This window comes from Haliaeetus albicilla, chromosome 3 (genome assembly GCF_947461875.1).
Source record: "Haliaeetus albicilla chromosome 3, bHalAlb1.1, whole genome shotgun sequence".
Lineage (NCBI taxonomy): Eukaryota > Metazoa > Chordata > Aves > Accipitriformes > Accipitridae > Haliaeetus > Haliaeetus albicilla.
The window spans coordinates 21,013,134-21,034,306 of NC_091485.1; the positions used below are offsets into that span (position 1 = coordinate 21,013,134).

The 21,173-nt window shown below is 40.8% G+C and overlaps 1 protein-coding gene across 12 annotated transcripts in view; it reads right to left on the reverse strand.

The window, feature by feature from the left end:
* The window catches only part of PTPRM (protein tyrosine phosphatase receptor type M), a 500,309-nt gene that overhangs the window by 160,912 nt on the left and 318,224 nt on the right, over positions 1-21,173 (reverse strand). For all 12 annotated transcript variants that reach the window (XM_069779033.1, XM_069779028.1, XM_069779026.1 and 9 more), the window contains one exon: positions 4,715-4,847. In XM_069779033.1, the coding sequence (XP_069635134.1) occupies positions 4,715-4,847 (133 nt within the window). The remainder of the gene's footprint in view (positions 1-4,714; positions 4,848-21,173) is intronic.

Here is a 21,173-nt window from a genome sequence, read left to right on the forward strand (position 1 = left end):
ACTGGCAGAAATGAAGGGCTTTGCCTGAGATTTAATATTCAGGATCAGATTCAAAATCCACTTTATTGTGGAGCAATATTGTGGAAACACAGGTATTGGTTTCCATTGACACTGTGCTAATTCTTATGTGAGACATTAAGAGCACAGCTGAGGAGAGGAAAGCCTACTGGCATTATTCTGACTTCACAGAGAAGAATGATCTCATTGATATGGCCATATTTGTATTACGGATAGCTTGCAGGTTCCTAGTCTACAATTACATGACATCTTTATGCAGGAATGTGGCTGAATGGATAAAGAAAAGATAGAACAGAACAGAAAAGGAACTCTGAACAACCACGTGGGGAGAAAAACAGGAAAGCACTAACAGTCTTCTCCTGACCCAGGTGACAAGCTTAGAAATCTGGTTTACTTTACAAAAAGACTGAGTGTCCACACAGAAAAAGTTTTAGTGTCCATGATGTTCCTACCTTCACTAGTGACTCCAACCATATACTGAATAGTTAGGCCACCTAATCTCTCTGTGACCAGTTTATAATATAACTACTTCAGAAGACCACTATATAGTGAATTAATAATGATGCCTAATGACTACTGATATTTGCAGAACTTCTCTACCTACTGTTTTGATAGTGACCATATTCAAAGCATGTCTGTGCTGCACTGAAAACTCTGCTTTGAATGTGGTCTTGTCTACTTGGCTACTGAATTAAAAGCCAAACAGGCTGATCTGTGAAAATCTGTGGTGCCTGGCACCAACCAAGCAAAGAATGGCTGCTGAATGAAGTGAGGTCGCTATTACAGGAGTATGTTGAACAAAGTCGTGGTTATTACATACAGTAAAATCGCTTCCCAAATCTCCTGGCAATGGAAAGAAACGGTTTGAAATTAAATTAATTAAACACTGTGGCGCACCCAGAGACAGAGTAAATTTAATCTATTAGTGAGATCTGGAGATCAAGTCTACAGGGACCCATGTCCATGAAAGAAATGAACAACAGACCGTATATGCCTTGGGATATGCATTAGGATGGGGGAGTGTGAATGGGATATTGCTGTAGCCAACTACAAGCAAGACAACTTTCAGAGCATGTAGACTCAGTGTGGTGAAACCTAGCATTGGAGCTGTCATGGTTTAAGCCCAGCCGGTAACAAAGCACCATGCAGCCGCTTGCTCACAACCCCCCAGCCCCCAGCGGGATGAGGAGAAAATACAAAGGCAGGCTCGTGGGTCGAGATAAGGACAGGGAGGGATCACTCACCACTGATGGTCACGGGCAAAAGACAGGGTCAACTTGGGGAAGAAACAAAATCAATTTCATTTGCTACCAATCAAAATAAAACAAGGACACTGAGAAGTTAAAACAAAACCTTAGAACACCTTCCCCCCAGCCCTCAACCCCACTCCCGGTTCTCTCCACCTCCTCCCCCCGGCGGCGCAGGGGAACAGGGGATGGGGGTTGGGGTCAGCTCCCCACACCTGGTCTCTGCCGCTCCTTCCTCCTCAGAGGGAGGAGGACTCCGCAGTTGGCCCCTGCTCCACCGCGGGGTCCCTCCCACTGGAGATGGTCCTCCATGAACCTCTCCAACGTGGATCCTTTCCACGGGCTGCAGTTCCTCACAAACTTCCCTGGGGTGGGTCCTTTCCGTGGGCTGCAGTCCTTCAGTCACAGACTTCTCCAGCGCGGGCTTTCCCATGGACTCACGGCCATCTTGGGGGGCCTCCGCTCGCCCACTCCCCTCCATGGGCTGGGGGGGGACAGCCTGCCATCTTGTCTCACCACGGGCTGCAGGGGCATCCACCGCCTCAGGCACACCTCGTCCCCCTCCTTCCTCCTCACGGACCTCGATGTCTGCAGAGGGGTTCCTCTCACATCCCAGTCCCCCTACGCACTGCAGGTTCCCCTTCTTAAATCTGTTCTCCCAGAGGCGCTACCACCGTCACTGATGGGCTCAGCCTGGGCCAGAGTCGGGTCCGACTTAGAGCCAGGGAAGCTTCGAGCAGCTTCCCACAGGAGCCACCCCTGCGGCCCCCTCCCGCGCTACCAAAAAAACCCCCGTGCCACACAAACCCATAACAGGAGCCCAGAGAGTCTGCACATAATAGTGCAGAGAGGAAAGCGGTTCTCAGGGGAAAGGTGCCACTGAATTACAAGGTGCTATTTTACTTTTTCACTCAGATCTTTACTCTAGTAAACCTCCTGATAAAGTAAATGAAATAAAATGATCAAGTGCTGTAGTCAGACGACAAGCTAGCTTGATGAGAGTGTTTCACAAAGTAGCACCTAAAGTATCATAAAACTGTAAAAACACCACAGTTATACTAAGGTTGCAGAATGATTTATGCATTTTCTTCAAATGCATAATGTATACAGAGTAACCGAACCAAGGTGAAATCATAGGGGCTCTCAGCAGCATAGTGAATTAATGCACCAATAACTATCTACTGAATAATCAGTTCATCTTTTGCTTAAGTCATGAGTGTAGTTGTATTCAAGACCTTCTATGGTACAGCATCTGCTTTAGAGGTCTGGGACACAATATACCTACCTCCTGAAACTCTCATTAACGCCTTGTTACATCCTGTTACACAGAGGAACCATTCTTACTTTTTAATATTCACTTCAACTCATTTCACAGTTTGTTTTGTTCAAGGCTCCAGCATAATTCTGGGATATCTTTAAGTTATTGGTATCATTCTTTCGGTACTACACAATGAAATTGTATGTATTTCGTAACAGAGTTCCTGGACTTGTACTTTCAATAGTTTCATCTCTGTTACAAGCAGATTATTCCAAACCCCAAAGAAGCTCACATAATGCATTTTCTTCTAACAACAGAATTACTATGAATAATAATTACTGTGCTGTGGTAGACAGAAGGAATCAAGTATCCTTCTGCACTAACATGCAAACACTTAGGATTTGAGCCTTCCTGCCTCTAACAATTAGATTATCAAAGAGCTTTTCCCTAGAGAATAAAGCAAGAGCTGGTACAGCATCCATTTAGCCAGAGACTCTGACACCTTATTTACTTTGAAACTATTTGGATCATTTTGCAATGCTCTCCCTGCAAGATTAAGAAGAACTTGTCTACCTTGCATGAATATATTCTACCTTTGGTACAAACCCTTAAGGAGAGGCTCAGAACTGGAAGAGAAAGAGTGATGAATGCCGGTCAGGAATTGTGTGATTCCTTGGATTGGCCAGACAATCGGAGTAGCCTTCCTCCCTGAATGCCAATTGCTGTGCCTGGCCCCAGGGAGGAGTTTGGGAGTTCAACTGTTAAATTTGAAGGTATGAATGATGCAAGAAATCAGAAGTGGGAAGAAAAAAGTACTGCAAAGTCAGAACAGATTTGAACTCTGCTACACTGCACTTTATTGAGAAGATTTGGTTACTGGGTCAATTTCATTGCTCCAGCCACGCTTACCCTGGGGCTTAAGTCTCAATCTCTTCTGTATGGCAGCTTTTGACTGCTTTACCTACCTCTTGTCATGGCCTGGGCCACAGCTCACCTTTCTCTGCCTAGAGCCCTGTTAGCTCATAGCCCTGTTCATGTCTTCAGGGAGAGTGAAAAGCAGCTACTTCTGCTGCCTGCCCTGAGGCACTGTCAGGCAGCTGCCTCTTTAGCTGTACACCTCCACTGTTCAAATTCTGGAAGAATTTCAGGCAGCTCAGGGATTTTGACTATCTCAGACCTGCCAAACTAGTTAACATACAACTAAATCACATAGTGTTGGGATGAGCAAAATCAGGCCAAGAGTGCTCTCAAAGGAAGAAAATGGTGTAACACAGGATGACTGGCAAGGAGGTGAGGGGTTATGGGACAGTAGGAAGACTACAGCAGATGTGGAAGGACAATGTGTGACTCAGCCCCCTTACACAGCTCTCACACATTCCCAACCCCAGCTATACAGTTGCGAATCTCACATTGCTCAGGATACAACCTAAAACCTTAATTCTATCTGCTAATGAATTTCTCCCAATCTAGACTTGGCTTCTATCATCACATGGATTTTTTTCTTACCCATGCCACCTCCTTAGCTGTGAGATACTTTTTCCTATATTATTTTTCCTTTCACAGTGTTGAGAAAGGCAACCAGGTTTAAAAGCCTTACACTTCTAATGTTGTAGCAGTTTTCAAATTATATTCAAAGCAAAACAATCTCAATGCATGTGTGTGTTGAACCAGCATGGAAACATTCAGCACCATTGTAACATTTTCATTTGTTTTCAGGGAATGACATTTATGCAGAACAATATTTCATTCTTAGCAGAAATTACCTTAGCTCTAGTTCCTGGTTGACTGAGGATTTCTTTTACATTCAAGAATGAAACTACATCTAACTTTCAGCTAATCTGTTGAATAAAGTGGAGACTCAAACTTTCAGGATAGAGATACTGTTCTATTAGTGGAGTCCATCATGCAGTACTAATGCATAAGTGCTAGAACCATTAGCCTCAAGTTGTTTTTTTCTTCTACAACAATGCCACAAACATTAATTCATAGAAAATGCTGTGGGATGAAACAGATACTGTGGTTTTACAAAAACCCAACAAAGCTTTTGGGGTGGGAAGGAGCAGTACTTCCTAAACTCTGTGGCAAAGTGCAAAGAGGTGGCTGGATACTTTTGCCAATATCAAACTGACAACTGCTGTAGGAGATGCTGTGACATGAATATGTATCTAGAAAACATCTACTAATGGCTCACCTTTTCTTCATTACCAGCACAACCCCCAGAAATATAATGACGAACAGCAAGATGCCTGCAATGACTCCAGCGATTTTAACAGTATGGTCAGTCTGTTTCTCAGGCTCTGGATCCGGTTTTCGAGTGGCAGCCCCTATGGAATCAGTAAACGGAAAAGAGGAGAAAGAAAAAGAATAAGGATGTTATTCTTATGATGTTTATACATTTAACCTACCAATGTCATTAGGCTTATCCAGGGCCAACAGATATCAATGCTTCTTTTTTAAAAAAAATCCTGCTTTCATATGCATTGACAGGAATATAATTCTTCATATTGTTCCATGACATTTTGCAAGATCACAACACAGGTGGGATACCACTGCCAGCCCTGACCCTTTTATAAGAGCCTCTTCAAAGATTCACAAATTTCTATATTTTTATTATCTGCGCTGGCTCCCTTTTCTTTCTGCCATTTAGAAACTTGCTAACAACACAATAACTACCCTAAGCCTTTATCCAAATTTGATTTGCTGGAACATTTTCCTCAATTATTTTTCATAAATGAAGCTGTAATTCCATAACATATTAGCTTAAACACCTGGAAAAGTGAGATAAGCTCATTTACCATGCATTTTACCCGCAATTGTTTTTTACATAATAGACTTTTTTTTTTTTTGCTTTTGGAAATCTAAATCTAGGTCACATCTGGTAGGCAAAAAGACTCCTTCTAAGCAATTTATGCACAAAGTGGGAAGCAGCTGATGATCACACCACTGGCACCCACATTTAATATCTGTTTAAATGAGATAACCAGTGCCTTACAGCAGCTACTGTCTTAGCTCTTCCAGCTTCTCCATTTAAAAAAAAAAATCGTTTGTACTGTTTACTGTATAATGTGATGGAACGTCAAATCCATGTCTGATGAAATATCCATTTCCTCTACTAAATGAGTTCAGGATGAAAAATGTTAAGGAAGCAACATTCAATTCACTAAACTGATTTAATTTTTTTTATGGACTTCAATTTTTTTTAATCAAAACGTGGCAGCATTCATCATTTGAGGCACCACGCCATAAACTGGACATGCGGATTTATGGATCACTTTCCTGCTATAGCTTTTTTGGGAATGGAGAAGTAAGAGTAAAGCCTAAGTGAAGTGTAATATTTTAAGATCACTTAAAATCTTATCTCATTGTCTGGATTTCATAAACAATTTTGAAAGCATCAATTATATTTTACTTGTTTCTTCACTTCCTTTTTTTTGAAAGAAAGCAATTAGTGATCAATTTACATGCAGAGATATTTTCTGAGAAGTACAATGAAAACACTTTCAATGTCTCTTCTCAGTTCTAGCCAGGATATTCTAAGATGGTGAGTACTTCTGAGTGCCCACAGTTACACTTTTGGCCTGCATCTTCAAAACTCCTTACGAGGAGGAATGGCAGAAAAACCTGGCAATTCATATTGCTGCCAGAAAAGGTGATAACCTTTAATCAAAATATATCTAGAGCTAACTGCAGGAACCAGGTTGTTTGGAAAATTCCGGCCATGGTACACTGTGTAAGTGCTAAGTCAGAGAAGACGATCTGCTGCCTGCCTCTGTGCCCAGTCCCACCAGAATATTAATTTGGTAACAATACACAATACAATTCTGATTTAGTAAAACTCTTACTTCATATGACTAAAGGTAACAGAATCTGGCTCTGTATTTTCTTGACTGTAGATGTTTAAAGTTCTGCTATAAACAATTCTATTTTTATTTTCCTTGTGTCATATGTAAATCATTTTATTAAACTCTATATTGCTGTAATCTGCACAGAACTCAAAAGTATAGCAGATACTTAGAAGACATCTAGAGTATCTTCATGCAAAAGGTGACTGTTGAGTTGAACTTGGCAAACAGGAAGCAGTGAATCAAGTATGATGCAAATGGTAAGACGTGGTAAGGACTTCACAGTCCTCTTTTAAATCTAAAACCCAAGCAAGGAAAAATGCAAAGTCAACAACAAGCAGTATCTTTTTAGATGTAATTTCTAAGACTGGTTCCTGCCAAAGTCTATTCTTCATTATCTCATTTAGGCTACCTCACCCTACTGGAATACTCATCAGTAACGCCTTCTTAAAATCAAATTCTGCCTTATGGTTTCATTCCTTTTGTTAAGGCTTCCAGTGCTAGTTTTGGGATCATAAATGCTAAACTTTAGAAGTAAGTGAAAGAAGCCTTGCGACATTTCCACATAGAACTCTCAACTATGCAGCATATTTTATCTCAGTGTCATGTCTCTCTTTGACAGCACAGGTCCTCACTTCAGTGGAACTAGATAAACTTACACTATGCAGATGAGGTAATATCAAAATTGTATTCAGAGCACACACATTTTCTGCATATCATGGAGCACAACTTTCATGAAATGCCTTCAATGACACAAAGCATTACCCTCTTGGGAGTCATGGACAAGCTGGGGAATCCACCACTACTGCAAATTCTCCAAAGAAAGCCTACACAAGAAGAGATACAGAGCCTAACATCAGGTCACTGAAACTCCCATATTGCATCATCTATTGATTATCCAATTGAGGGATCATCTCAAATTGTCTAAGAAAAGTGCAGGTAATGCCACCCCGAGTTAAAAATAGAATAAAGCTTCCCACCATGATGGACTCAGCCTGACTCATCATAGAGATTGTCTTAAACTGGAAACATGATGCTTGACACGCCTTTTAAAAACTCCTATCGTTAATTATTATAAAAAACCAAATGCTGACATTATCTCAATTCTCCTTTAGCTCCATTCACCATCTCATTCATTCCCTGACAGAATGTTGCTCCTTTCTTGGTATCAGTGGGTTCCAAAATACACTTGGGTAAATGAACCAAATTTGCCACCTTTACCTTTATTGAGCATCCCTTGAGTCTTTTAGTATTAGAAATTCTGGAGCAACTTTCTTCATTTTATTTAATACTATTTATTCCTTTAACATACCTCAGTTTTTCTACAACAGAATTTTTAAAAATTATGTTCTACCCCATTCTTCACCCCCCTTAGCATTCTGTTTGGTTTTATTTTGACATCAGATGGACACTGAACAGGTCACTGGTACATTTTTTACAGTGAAACCCGCATCCCTTTCTTCAGTCCTGTGTTCAATTTTGAGCCCTTTACGAGTTAAAAGTCAAATTTACCTCTGCTGAACACTACATAGCATTTTTCAAGACTGAAATTTGAGTTGATACTACCTCTTTATTCAGTTTGCTTTTGTCCTGCTGAAATTCCTCACGGTCCTGTGTGAATTCTGCTAACCCACCTCACCTAGCATCATACTCAAGAGTTGCTGCCTCAACTTTGACTGTTCCATGTATTTAATAGACATACTGTACAGCATATAATACTAAACCCTTAAGTGCATTACCTACGATAAACTGGCAGTTTACTTATCTCTGGTTTCTGTCTGATAGGTAGACTTTGATCCAGAGCAATATTTGTCTCTCACCTCATAATTACTTTGTAACTGACTTTTAACCCATAGCCACAAAGGCACCATGGAGAGAAAAGTGAACTGTGTGTAAGGGGATTGAAGCAGCTAGGGGCAGTAGTTCTGAAATTCATTTTACCACTTGATAAACTGCAATGTCAATTTGTGCTCTTAGTTTTGTTTGTATGTTTTCAAGAGAGATTTTGAAAATTACTATTGCAAGTCTAAAAAAATGATGCCGTGGTTTCTCTTTTACTCTGCTGGGCTGACACATACTAAAAAAGTTGAGTGAAATGTAATCTTTCTTCACAGAAATAGTGTTAACTATACACTACTGTTTGGTGATATTATAGTCCTGGTGTTTTATTCTCTTTATTATTGTTGTTTCAACCAATTTGTCTGACAGAAATTTTTAAATTCCTTGATCATGCTAGAGCCTTAAAACATATATAGCTATACAAGACTAGTGGAGTTCTATACCTCCAGCAAAATATCTGTTTTTAATGACAAACTGCATACTGTTGCCAACAGCTAAGCCCACTGCATTTTCCTTATGACACTGGACCTAATGACTTTATCTGGGGCTTTTTTGTTCGTTTTACTTTTAAGCTTTAGGTTCTACCCTTGCACACAGAAGCCTGACTTTAAAACTTTCACAATAACCTCACTTCTGTTTTCTTGCTGAGGCTGTCTGAGTTAGTGGAGTTAGAAGAATCAAGGCCAAACTAACACATACACTGTGGTCCACCTCTAGAAAGGCAATAGGTCAGTAAAGAGCAGTGAGTGCAGGACAGCTCGAGGGAGCTGCTTAGAAAATGAAAGGACAAGGAAACGTTTCCTGCCAGTTTAAAAAGGATAAAGGTGCTGACTTTGGAAAGTCCTTCCTTGCTGAGAACAAACTAGAGTGCTTCCTGCCAGAAGTGAGAAACAGAGACATGCTGTTATGGGTTTGTGTGGCGTGGGGTTTTTTTTGGTAGCGTGGGAGGGGGCTGCAGGGATGGCTCCTGTGAGAAGCTGCTCGAAGCTTCCCCGGCTCCAAGTCGGACCCGCTGCTGGCCCAGGCTGAGCCCATCAGCAATGGTGGTAGCGCCTCTGGGAGAACAGATTTAAGAAGGGGAACCTGCAGTGAGTGGGGGGAGTGGGATGTGAGAGGAACCCCTCTGCAGACACTGAGGTCAGTGAGGAGGAAGGAGGGGAGGAGGGTTTGTCCCTACAGCCCGTGGTGAGACAAGATGGCAGGCTGTCCCCCCCCAGCCCATGGAGGGGAGTGGGGGAGCAGAGGCCCCCCAAGATGGCCATGACTCCATGGGAAAGCCCGCGCTGGAGAAGTCTGTGACTGAAGGACTGCAGCCCACGGAAAGGACCCACACCAGGGAAGTTCGGGAAGAACTGAAGCCCACAGAAGGGACCCACGCCAGGGAAGTTTGTGAGGAACTGCAGCCCGTGGAAAGGACCCACGTTGGAGAGGTTCGTGGAGGACCATCTCCCGTGGGAGGGATCCCATGGTGGAGCAAGGGCCGAGTGCGGAGTCCTCCTCCCCCTGAGGAGGAAGGAGCGGCAGAGACCAGGTGTGGGGAGCTGACCCCAACCCCCATCCCCTGTTCCCCTGCACTGCCGGGAGGAGGAGGTGGAGAGAACCGGGAGTGGGGTTGAGCCCAGGAAGAAGGGGGGGCTGAGGGGGAAGGTGTTTTAAGATTTGGTTTTACTTCTCAATATCCTGTTTTGATTTGATTGGTAACAAGTTAAATTGATTCTGGTTTTTTTTTTCCCTGAGTCAAGTCTGGGGTTTGCCTGTGACCATAAGTGGTGAGTGATCCCTCCCTGTCCTTAATCTCAACCCACAAATGTGCCTTTGTATTTTCTCCTTATCTTACCGTGGCCGGGGGCTGCATGGTGCTTTGTTACTGGCTGGGCTGAAACCACAACACACGCTTATAGATAAACCCCAAGGTACCACAAAACCCAGCAAAGTATTTCCACAGGCCTCCTGCGCTGAATAAAGTGGAAGACAGTAATATTGTTTAGTTCCATACCCTTAGTTATTTACTTTTCTAATTAATCTCAGTGATTACGGTTTCCATTTTACTACTTTGTTGCCCATTCTTTGTGGCTTTTCCTACAGCAGCATTTAAAATGTGAAATAACTTTTTTTCTTCACTTAGAAAAAACGGCATTCAGCTGGCCTGATCTATGGCTTTTCTTCATGGGTCCCATTTTGTTCAGTACTTTGCAAGACTCAGTGATAATATTTTTAAGTAGTATCCATGAAACACCTAAAGATTTTATTTCACTTATTTTTGACTCTCAGACCTATTCCATTAAATTTTCTTAATATCGGAATCTCCTTTTCTGAAGTTTAGTGATTAGTCAGCCACTTCTTGGCATCTTACCTCCTTTTCAGACTGAGAACTGAATTATAGTCTAGTCACCAATATTTAGTGTCTGCCATACTGTGAATTCTTATATTACTTCATGCAGTGAAATTTCTATTTCTGTACCATGGGTTAGAAGACTGTGTAAAAAAATTACTCTCTCTTTGAAGAATTTCTAGTTCTCATCAGAGATATACAGGTCTGGTATTAGTATTATAGGAATAATTTGTGCTTTTCAGAAAACGGTTCTGCTACTTCCTTGGGTGGAAAATTTCCCTTTCCTTTCTCACTCAGAAGGCGCAAGTGTCGTGTTATGCATCAACCTCAAAACTTCATAAACAATAATCTCCTGTAGGTAGTTTATGGATAGAAAAGTTTGAGCAGAACTATTCCTCATTAAAATGGAAGTTAAGACTATTTGCTAAATGAACTAGCTAAGCAAAATATAATTCTTTTAACTTACATGCAAGCATTATCTTGTTTTTCAAAGCCAATGAAAAAGTTCTTCAGTAAAAGATGTGGACCTCTACCAAACTGAACAAAACCTCTCTCTCCCTCTCTCTTTGTAAATGAACAAGGTTTGGATTTGCTTTTCAATGTTTATTAGTCCCTTCCAAAAAAATGTAGTTAGGAATGACTGACCATTGTATAGAAAAGAATGACCAATAAAATTACCCTGGCTCAATAGTCTAGGAGCTGCTAGTTATACTTTCAAAGAAAGGAGTAAGATTAAAGCTCTTAGTACTGAAAACTAGCTATAGGTTGTTTTGTCTAAAGCAATCTCTAAAAAATCCAGAAATTTCTTCTACTTGAGTCAACAAATAATCCTTTCCTTTAACTAACTAGACTGGTCTCATTTTATTTCTTCCACTGAAGGCTGACTGTAGTTGCTGCCTTTTTTACTTCCTTTCTGCAGCTTTAAGCTCTCAAAAGGTACTTGCTTGGTAAGTCACTTGCAAGCCTTTCCAGCTGTATTTCATTCAGAGGTGTTCCGGTGACTGATGTAATGGTTAACTTTACAAGGCTTTAAAGTAGTAATAGTTAGTCCAGATTGTCCTAGTTTCTAGTCAAACTTGAGACTAACCTGTTGTGTTAGTAACTAGCCCATGATTTTTTTATGCAGGCAGTGTGATTCAACTATCACATCTCAGCACCTACTTTTAACTTATTTCACAGAGTGAGTCAGGAAAATTAAACATTATACACCTGTGTGACAGTTGTGCTGTGATTAGGTGGCAGAAATCACGCAAAATGGTACATGGCATAAGGGAGGCAGAGAAGTGTAATGCTGCATTGCAACACCCATCACTAGGATCCTATCGTCCCTGCCACAAAGTAAGACGGCTGAAAAGATCGGAGAACTTGGCTTTAAAGACTCTGCCCATGCTCTCCAAGGACCACACACATTACAAAGGCTACTATCATTATTAACTCTCTATTATTTGTATGATAGTAGGGTGTAGAAGCTCTAAATAGGATTGGGAGCCCCACTGTGCTAAGAACAGTGCAAGCACACAGCTAAACAATCTTTGCCACTAAAAGCATACTACCTAGCTGAGCTAGGCTGTAACAGGCAGGTGTAGCAATCACAGGTGGGAGGGGGAGGCAAATACCCCTAAGAAAATGCATTTACAATACCCACATAAATGAACACTTCTACCCTTCCTGCTCTTTTAGCTAGCTGGTATCACTCAGCATTTCCAGTTAGCAACACAGTAGAAAACAGATCTTCAAGAGTGACCTGAGGGCAGAGTAATCTTTTTTATGGATGACATTGGTTAGGGTGTTCCAGGCAAGAAGGTAACATAAAGGTTCATAAATATAAAGGTAGGAAAAGCAGAGGTGCCAAAAGTAAGGGGCTGGGATAAAATGCAGTATGACAAAATATGAAAGTACACAAATATGTCTGTGCTATTGGTATGAAAAGAGGTGCTCCACAGAGGTAGGTCCTTCTTATAAATGTCAAATGATAAATAGGAATTCCAATCCTGTATCACAGACTGCAAAATACACCTGAATGGGGCAGTAGTGCAAAATTTCCAGTGTACTCCAGAATTTTCCTCAGCATTTCTACCCCCATCTCCCCTATGACTGCAGAAACCTGTACCCTCATTTTTAAGTCTGTAGCAGCATTACTGGTCTTATGAAAAGACAAACCAGTCCAACATGCTTTTTATTTGAGTTTCAAGTTCATTCCAGATGCCAGGATTTGTGACTGTCTTGGAGAATACCCAAAACACATACAGATTTGTAGATGAAATGAATTACCACCCTGGCTAGTCTGTTTATACTGTAAGTGACTGGCATTCAGTCCTCATCTGCTAGCCAGCATGTATTCTGCTAACAATGTCTTTGTTTTATTACTCCTGGTAGAACTCCAGCTAAGTGAGAAAGTTCTCTCTCCCCTTCCTCCTTGTTAGCTTTCGAATCAATGTTCATAGTTCTCCTTCGAAACTACACTGCTTTTTTGTCCATATGGCAGAAGTTACGAGGTGATGTTGAGCAGGGTATAATTTGTGACAGAAGGTGGTTTTAATAAGCATTTTTTTCAGTTTTTCTCTCTCTACTCCATGCCTTGAATATATTAATCTTGTAAATGCCTCAGAATAAGGTCTGCTTTACTTCTCTTTTTACAGTATTTTTCCCTTTCTATTCCTGGCTTCTTTTGGAATTGCTCATGTATAAACTGCTTTTTCCACGGGGCAGGGATTATGTTTTTCTTTCTCTTTTGCTAAGCACAGGAGCCATTGAAGTGTTGAAATCAAAGTATCCTGATTTTCCCTCCTATGATGTGTTAGCACTCACTAAATCTATTTTTTGAATGTCTGGGAAAGAGGGCAAACAGCACTTATATTTTAGCAGGAAAGTATCTTCTCTGTAATTTATGATCTTCGGTACAATACATAGTGCTGTGTACAGATCTTCCTTTCCTAAAAAAGATTTCTGTACTTCCATATGACAACCATGTTGATTTGGTACATTGTTTATTTGGTGTTTTTTAAATGCTGGAAAAAACAGCCTTGTTAAAAGATCTATGCTGAGAAGGGACTATCAAAATAAGGCTCCACTGTGTAACAATAATTATGAATTATTAATTTTGTTTGTGATATTCTTTACAAAAATGTAAATATAAGCAACAAAGAACTGCATGAAAAGAAATGCAAAGAACTACTTTACTGATGAATATGACTCATTTAACTGATTATCAAATGACTGTATTTCTCACTGGTGGATGATTCATGTTGGTGCATGTGAGCAAAAAGACTTTTTTTGTTAAACATCTGTGTTTCTGGTTGTGAGGAATAATAACATTCTTTACAAAACATGCCTAAACCAAATAAAGTTCCCAGTTTCATACGTATCTTTTGGTCTCATCACAATCTATTTTTTAACAGGATTTTTATCCAGGCTTCTTAGACAAGATTTTTCTGGAGACTGTGTTTTTTAAAAAAGGAACTTACAAGAAAACAAGCAAGCAAGCCTTGATAAACAGCACATTTGCAACAAAACCACCAACCTTTCTGCTAGCTCTTTTTCCCGCTTTTATCTTAATCAAGGAAATTTAAATAATTAAAATTAATAAAAATTTTCCTCTCCAGTGGGCACCCAAGCAGTTGGAAGCCCTCACTCATATGCGAAGAAAGAAAGTGTTAACTCCTCACACTTCAAGAGCACTGAGATCATAAAGGGATGTTTAAAGCATACTCAACAGCTACACCACAACCTGAAATTAATAACAAGTCTAGAATATACAGACATGGTGTATCTCCTTCTTAGAAATAAATAATTTCCTAAGGAAAAAATATAAAGTGTTTGGAACGCTAAGCTTTCAAATGGCCCTAAAGGGTACCACCCCCCACCCCCCCCGGCCCTTTAGTCTATTTTTATGAAGAAAAAACTCTGGTTACATATTTATAAGTAGTCACTCAGTGTGGCCAAAGAAGCAGCCACAATGGTGCACATCACAGACCTCTTTGTCAACAAAGGTAAAGGTCATGGCAGCATATTTGAAAGACAGACCCTGCCACTGAAATAAAAGATAAAATCCTCCTGACTACTATGGAAAGAAAAAAATGGGCTTCTTTACCAAACTGCTTTCTCACTACCCAAACACAAAAAAGGTCAATAAGACTTCATGAGATGGAAATTTCTGATCAAGAAGGTTGACGGAGGAGCAACGGGAGCATACTTGCATTGAATTAGCCGTACACATGTAGGTCTCTCACTGAATAAGGATGAGGAAGTCTGAGAAAGAGACACCAACAAGAGCTAGAACTACAGGTGTCTCAGTACTTTGAAATGCACGGCTGGTTACCAGTTGATGCTGTGTAAAAGAGGTCCTGCTTGTAGCCACTGGAAGTGCAACAGCATTTTATAAATCTGACTTGTATGAACAAGAAGTCCTAGACGTATCGTGTACAACAAGGGGAGCTTCTAGTCCTAAAACATCTGATTTTATGGCTCTCTACATAACCTCAAGCCAACAGTACTCAGGGTAGAAGACTGACTCTCTCAAATTAGCTCCAATAAAATGAAAGCAGATAGTCCAGACTGATCCCTGCCCATACATGCTGCATTTTCTAAGCAACTTAGCACCACATTCTAGCTACTCCTATAGAAGTAGCAGATAATTTATCATCACTCTCACCAAGGACATTTGAATTTCACTTATTGCTGAAGGAGACCTCTGGTTGACTCTCATGCTTTCAACACCAGATCTACTCCTGGCACTACATTGAAAAATGTCAAGAAATATCAGACATCCCTGAAAGTTTATTTCAACTATCTTCTACAAACAGGAAAGGTGTGGATTTGAAGCCTGAATAGGACTCTGCCCTCTTTAGGGGAGGTAAAACTGTGGTTTTGCTAGTACTCCATTGGGCTCCACGAGGTAGGGAAGATGTCAAGTCAGATCAGAATAATGTTTCTGGACCTGACCTACTCAGGGTGAAACTCAGCTACAGAACTAGATGTTCTCGGCATGGACAAACACAACCATTTTATTTTCTATCCATAAATCCAAGGGATCACATCCAGCATGGGAAGGAAGTAGTGGAAGTGAGGTACTATCTTCTGATCTTTCTGCCACTGAGGACTTAACTACAAGAACACTAATGAACAGTTACAAATGCAAAGTCAGCGAAGATCTGGTTACTTTGCCATTACGAGGAATGGGGGAGAGGCAGTGGCAGAAGGACAATGTAGTATAGGAATCCCCATGGTAAATCTGCACATGCATGCGTTTTTTTGGCCTATGCTGCCACTGGCTCATTGATGAGGCTGACATTCCTGGTGATTTCCACTACCAGCCTCCCTCCACATTGTGTCCCTTCTGAAGGGTTCTTCAGAAATCTTTCAAAAACAATCACACTCTCAGAATTTACTTATCATTACTCACTACCTACCTATTTTCTTGGAGGAAAGCATAACAAGGCTCATTCTACTCAAAGATAAATGGAATTATACATGCAATGATGCATGCAGAAAGGTAAAAATACATTCGTGATAAATTTATAAAAAGCCGGAAAACAGACATAAAACTTTTTTTTTTAAAGAATTTCCAGAGTCAACACTGTTTTGGGGCAGGAAGGTTGGCTAGAGGAACTGGAAAGGAGAATCAGCACAAGAAAAGAAAAATAATCCCACAGAATCCTAAATCTGTCTTTGTGCCAATACAGTGTAGCAGTTCTTTTGTTCACATTTCAGAAGCATTTACAGTATTGCCAATAAAAAACCTGTCCAAACTGAAGAAATGTTAGATGAACTAAGATTCTAGTACAGGGGAAGAATAGACTAGGCCTCCTCTGAATGGTTATCACTGATTTACATCTCATGTTTCACATATTTCCTGAAGGTTTTAGGGGTTACAGAAAAGTCTCCATCTGTCCTATTTGATTAAGAATGCCTTAAATAGACATTTTCCTCATCAATTCTTTTCATATCGCTTTTAATTATTGACATATTTACTCATAGCCAGAAGCTAATTCAATGACAGCATACTGAAAAGTACAAAATATAACCATTTTGCTTCAAAAAGGTTTCATGAATACTTTGTTTGCTCCTGACCAATGACAATTCACCATTTTTCCTGTTTCCCTTTGTTTCCAATGTGAACTCAAAAGATGAAACAGAACCTGAAACTACTGCATTTCCCCTCTTGTCAGCTTGAAACCATGTGAGCCAGCAACTTCCACTGACTTTTATGCAAAACTGTGACTCAGCTTTCATTTGCATGGGAGTTTTCTATTTACACAAAAACTTCTTAGTGGTCAGCAATAGCAGAAAATCAGATGAAGAGAAGAAAATGGAAGTTCAAAGTTTTGGAAAAATAAATACTTGCAAATGCACACATATACTTAAATGCCTTTCCCAGAGCTCTAAAATCATTGGCTCTTGCAGTCAAACTCCCATTACTGCAGAAAAGGACGTTTTCCATACAATGTCTGGAGAAGCAGGTGTTAAAAACCCATCAATAACTACAGTCATGGCTTGCATAGTGTTATTACTCCAAGCAGACAAATGCAGCTTAGATATTTATTAAGGCTTCAGTTATTTCAAGGAGTCTAAACTGAGTGAATTGCTGAAACAGTATTTTGCCCAAGGTAGTATGTTCTGTGTCTTTTGAAAAGTCAACATTACTACTCTCCTCTTTGCTGTACTACTCTATTTAACCGTCACGCATTTTAATGTTCACCTATACATTGACACAGAGGTAATACATGTAATATTGCATTACACATTTGTTGAACTTTCTAGTGATACAAACATGAGATTTGCAGTTCCCAAGAACTACAGGTTATTTTACCCACAACTGGTCCCACATTTTCTTTCAAATCATTCTAATTGATTAACATTTTCTGAATACATTCAATAGCTACAGATGGGAAACATTGAAATTCACAAGGGTTTTTAGTTACTAACTTCATCTCTGAGTTTCTCTTCCCTTGTCTCTCCTTAATTTTTCATTGAAGAATATGCAAAACATGTTCTGCTTTGAATGTAAAAATCACACAGAAATGAAATAACACACTATATGACATACAACCATGTTCTAAAAATTACCTACTAGTATTTTTGCTTTGTTTTATATTTTCCGTTTCTCTGTAGTTTGCTGATGTTGAAATATTTTGGATTAGACATGATAATGACCAGTACTACATAGATGGCAGAGATTCCTTCAGTTTGTTAAGAATTTATCCTGGTCAGTTCATTCATATTGTTATTTTCATGACTGAGTTTTACGTTTCTCTGTAATGAGATGAAAGGAAAGTGCCCTCCCCGCAAATCCAACCTCAAACTGCCTCACAGATATCCTCATATTAAGATTACACATTACTGAGCAAATAGATTATTTTTTGAGCTAGGATGAACCAACAGACTCAGTGGCTTAAGTTAAATTTTGTTTCAGTCTCTTCATGAAAGAGATATTTGACATTGACACTTGGAATCATATTCTTCTCTCAGCTATCAACTAGGAACACTCAAATTTCCAAATCAGTTGTGTACTTGAGGGATGTAACACAGATCCTGCAATGACTATTAACTCTGGCAACCAACTTTTTAACACTTCTGAATAAAAGACTGTTGTGGTTTCAGCCCAGCTGGTAACAAAGCACCATACAGCTCACTCCCCCCACCCAGCCACAGTGGGATGAGGAGAAAATATAAAGGCAGGCTTCAGATAAGGACAGGGAGAGATCATTCACCAGTTATGGTCATGGGCAAAAGACAGGCTCAACTTGGGGAAGAAACAAAATCAGTTTAATTTACTATAAATCAAATCCAAGTAGGATAATGAGAAGTAAACCCAAACCTTAGAACACCTTCCCCCCAGCCCTCAACCCCACTCCCGGTTCTCTCCACCTCCTCCCCCCGGCGGCGCAGGGGAACAGGGGATGGGGGTTGGGGTCAGCTCCCCACACCTGGTCTCTGCCACTCCTTCCTCCTCAGGGCGAGGAGGACTCCGCACTTGGCCCCTGCTCCACCGCGGGGTCCCTCCCACTGGAGATGGTCCTCCATGAACCTCTCCAACGTGGGTCCTTTCCACGGGCTGCAGTTCCTCACAAACTTCCCTGGGGTGGGTCCTTTCCGTGGGCTGCAGTCCTTCAGTCACAGACTTCTCCAGCGCGGGCTTTCCCATGGACTCACGGCCATCTTGGGGGGCCTCCGCTCGCCCACTCCCCTCCATGGGCTGGGGGGGGACAGCCTGCTGCCTCACCACAGGCTGCAGGGGCATCCACCGCCTCAGGCACACCTCCTCCCCCTCCTTCCTCCTCACTGACCTCAGTGTCTGCAGAGGGGTTCCTCTCACATCCCACTCCCCCCACTCACTGCAGGTTCCCCTTCTTAAATCTGTTCTCCCAGAGGCGCTACCACCATCACTGATGGACTCGGCCTGGGCCAGAGTCGGGTCCGACTTGGAGCCGGGGAAGCTTCGAGCAGCTTCTCACAGGAGCCACCCCTGCGGCCCCCTCCCCTGCTACAAAAAAAACCCCACGCCACACAAACCCATAACGAAGACAAACAGTTTCTACAGTGCAAAACATACCTAATTAGGCTACTTGTCCTTCCTAAAGTGTAGGGAAAGATTGATATTTTCTTCTAGGTCATGGGATCTTCTCCATCTGTTCCTGTCCCAGCTCTCTAACACCACTGGCTTGGGCGATACAGTGCCAGGGTGGCTGATGAACCCATATATCCTTGGCCAACCATAAGCATCAATGGCCAGAGCAGAACTGCTGGTATAACCCTCTGAAGTTTATCCTCCCTAAGCTCCTATTTATGCAGGAAAGTTGCAAAGGTCCCACTATTCCCAACCCAACCTGTTCAGAGTAAGGGGAGCTGAATGGAGGAGGTCCTGAACCCCTGACCAGAACCTCTGGCTTTTCTGACTTGAACATATTCAAAACTAAGGCTGGTAATTCATTTTTAGAAAACCTTACAGGAATTCTTAACATTGTTGAACATGAACTGGAGTACTTAATATCACTAACAGAATCACATTGGTAACTCACTTCTAATCAGCTGAGGTTCTATATTGCCTATAGCTGGAAAGGGCTTGCATTTATATTATAGGTTATTTCAGCATTTGTGAATTGTTATCAGCATTATTTTTAGGTCCTCTTTGTCTAATTGCTTAACTTCAGCTCTTCTTTAGGTGCTTTGTGGAAAATGTACTTATGTTTAAAATCCTAGATGCCTTGCCTGCACTGTCTTGAAAACAGAAAACCTGACGTTTGACTCTGTAATGTACTAGGAAAAAAAAAAGGAGAAAAGGAAACAGTAGCTCCCATGGCACTCCTGTATCCTCTTAACATTTTCTTGTAACTATACTGTTTTATAGATGAAACTGTCACTGCAAAAATGACAAATATAACACATAAAAGAACAAAAACGGGCAATAAATCACAAGTGACACTCCAGCCCATTGAAATGCATTCAGCCGGTGCTGCAGAAAGCAGGAAGATTTCCTCTTGCTTTGCATTCTGCCCAGCTGAGCAAGAGGACCAGAATCCTTGAACAATCGGTACAACAATTGCTGGGGCCATCATGTAAAAACAGGCTTAGAATTTCACTTGGAGAGTAAGACCCATTCTCACTCGGCTTTCCTTGTCACTTGGGCCTTGCAACAGCATTGTAATACAGCTTTGACATTAAACCACATAGGTACTTGCTCTCCCCTGGATAACTATCCACAGCTCCCTCTGATGTAAATGATGTTCAGGAGTATCAAGAGAAGAATAAACTCCTAAAATGCTGTATTCAACCTGCAGACAGACATACCTGCACGTAGCTGTGTTGTTACAGAAAGCACTGCAGTCTCAACTAGGAAATAATGGGTTCTCCATTACTCAAAATAGCACTTGAAGTTTCAACATGTCAGAATACATCTAAATCAATGTTACATGGTTCAGGATGGGGAAAAATGAATGTGAATGTCTGTCCGGCCTGTGTTGCTATACCTCAAATGCACTGTAAAGGATAACAAACTAGGTAAATAGGAAAACACTTCTTCTCAATTCATGCTGTTGGTTTTTGTGTTAATAAACAAACTGTGTTTTCAGTAATGCAGTACAATGCATGAGAACAGAATCTGACCCAGACTATAGCAATAAATCTTGCTATGTATTGAATACGTGTCTGAAGAAATCTGTATATTTTATTATGCTGCTAACTTCATAACGGAGAAGAAACCAATTGGGATTATTTTATGACTGCTTTTAACATGGTTATAAAACATGCTGCTTATCTAGACCTTAAGGTATGCAGAGTAAAAATCACTTAAGCTTTGATTGCCACTATATTTTTTAAAAAAATTCTTCCCAATTTTTAAGTATCAGTTATTCTACAAAACTTCTGACATATCTTGTATCTGATTTGTACCAAGAATTTCATCTATGAAGAGTGTACAATACAGAACTCTCCCTTCCAGCTGCATGTGTAATTAACAATGGGTAGTAAAAAGGGCGTTCTATGGAAATCAGTCTTAGTAATATCCAGTGAAGTAGTGGCTGCTCCACTAAATCACAAATGGAAATACTTTAATTTAAATATAAGTAGCTCAGACATATTTCAACAATTAAGAAAATGCCTGAAATAATGAACACCCTAATCATAATTCCAAGCATGCTATT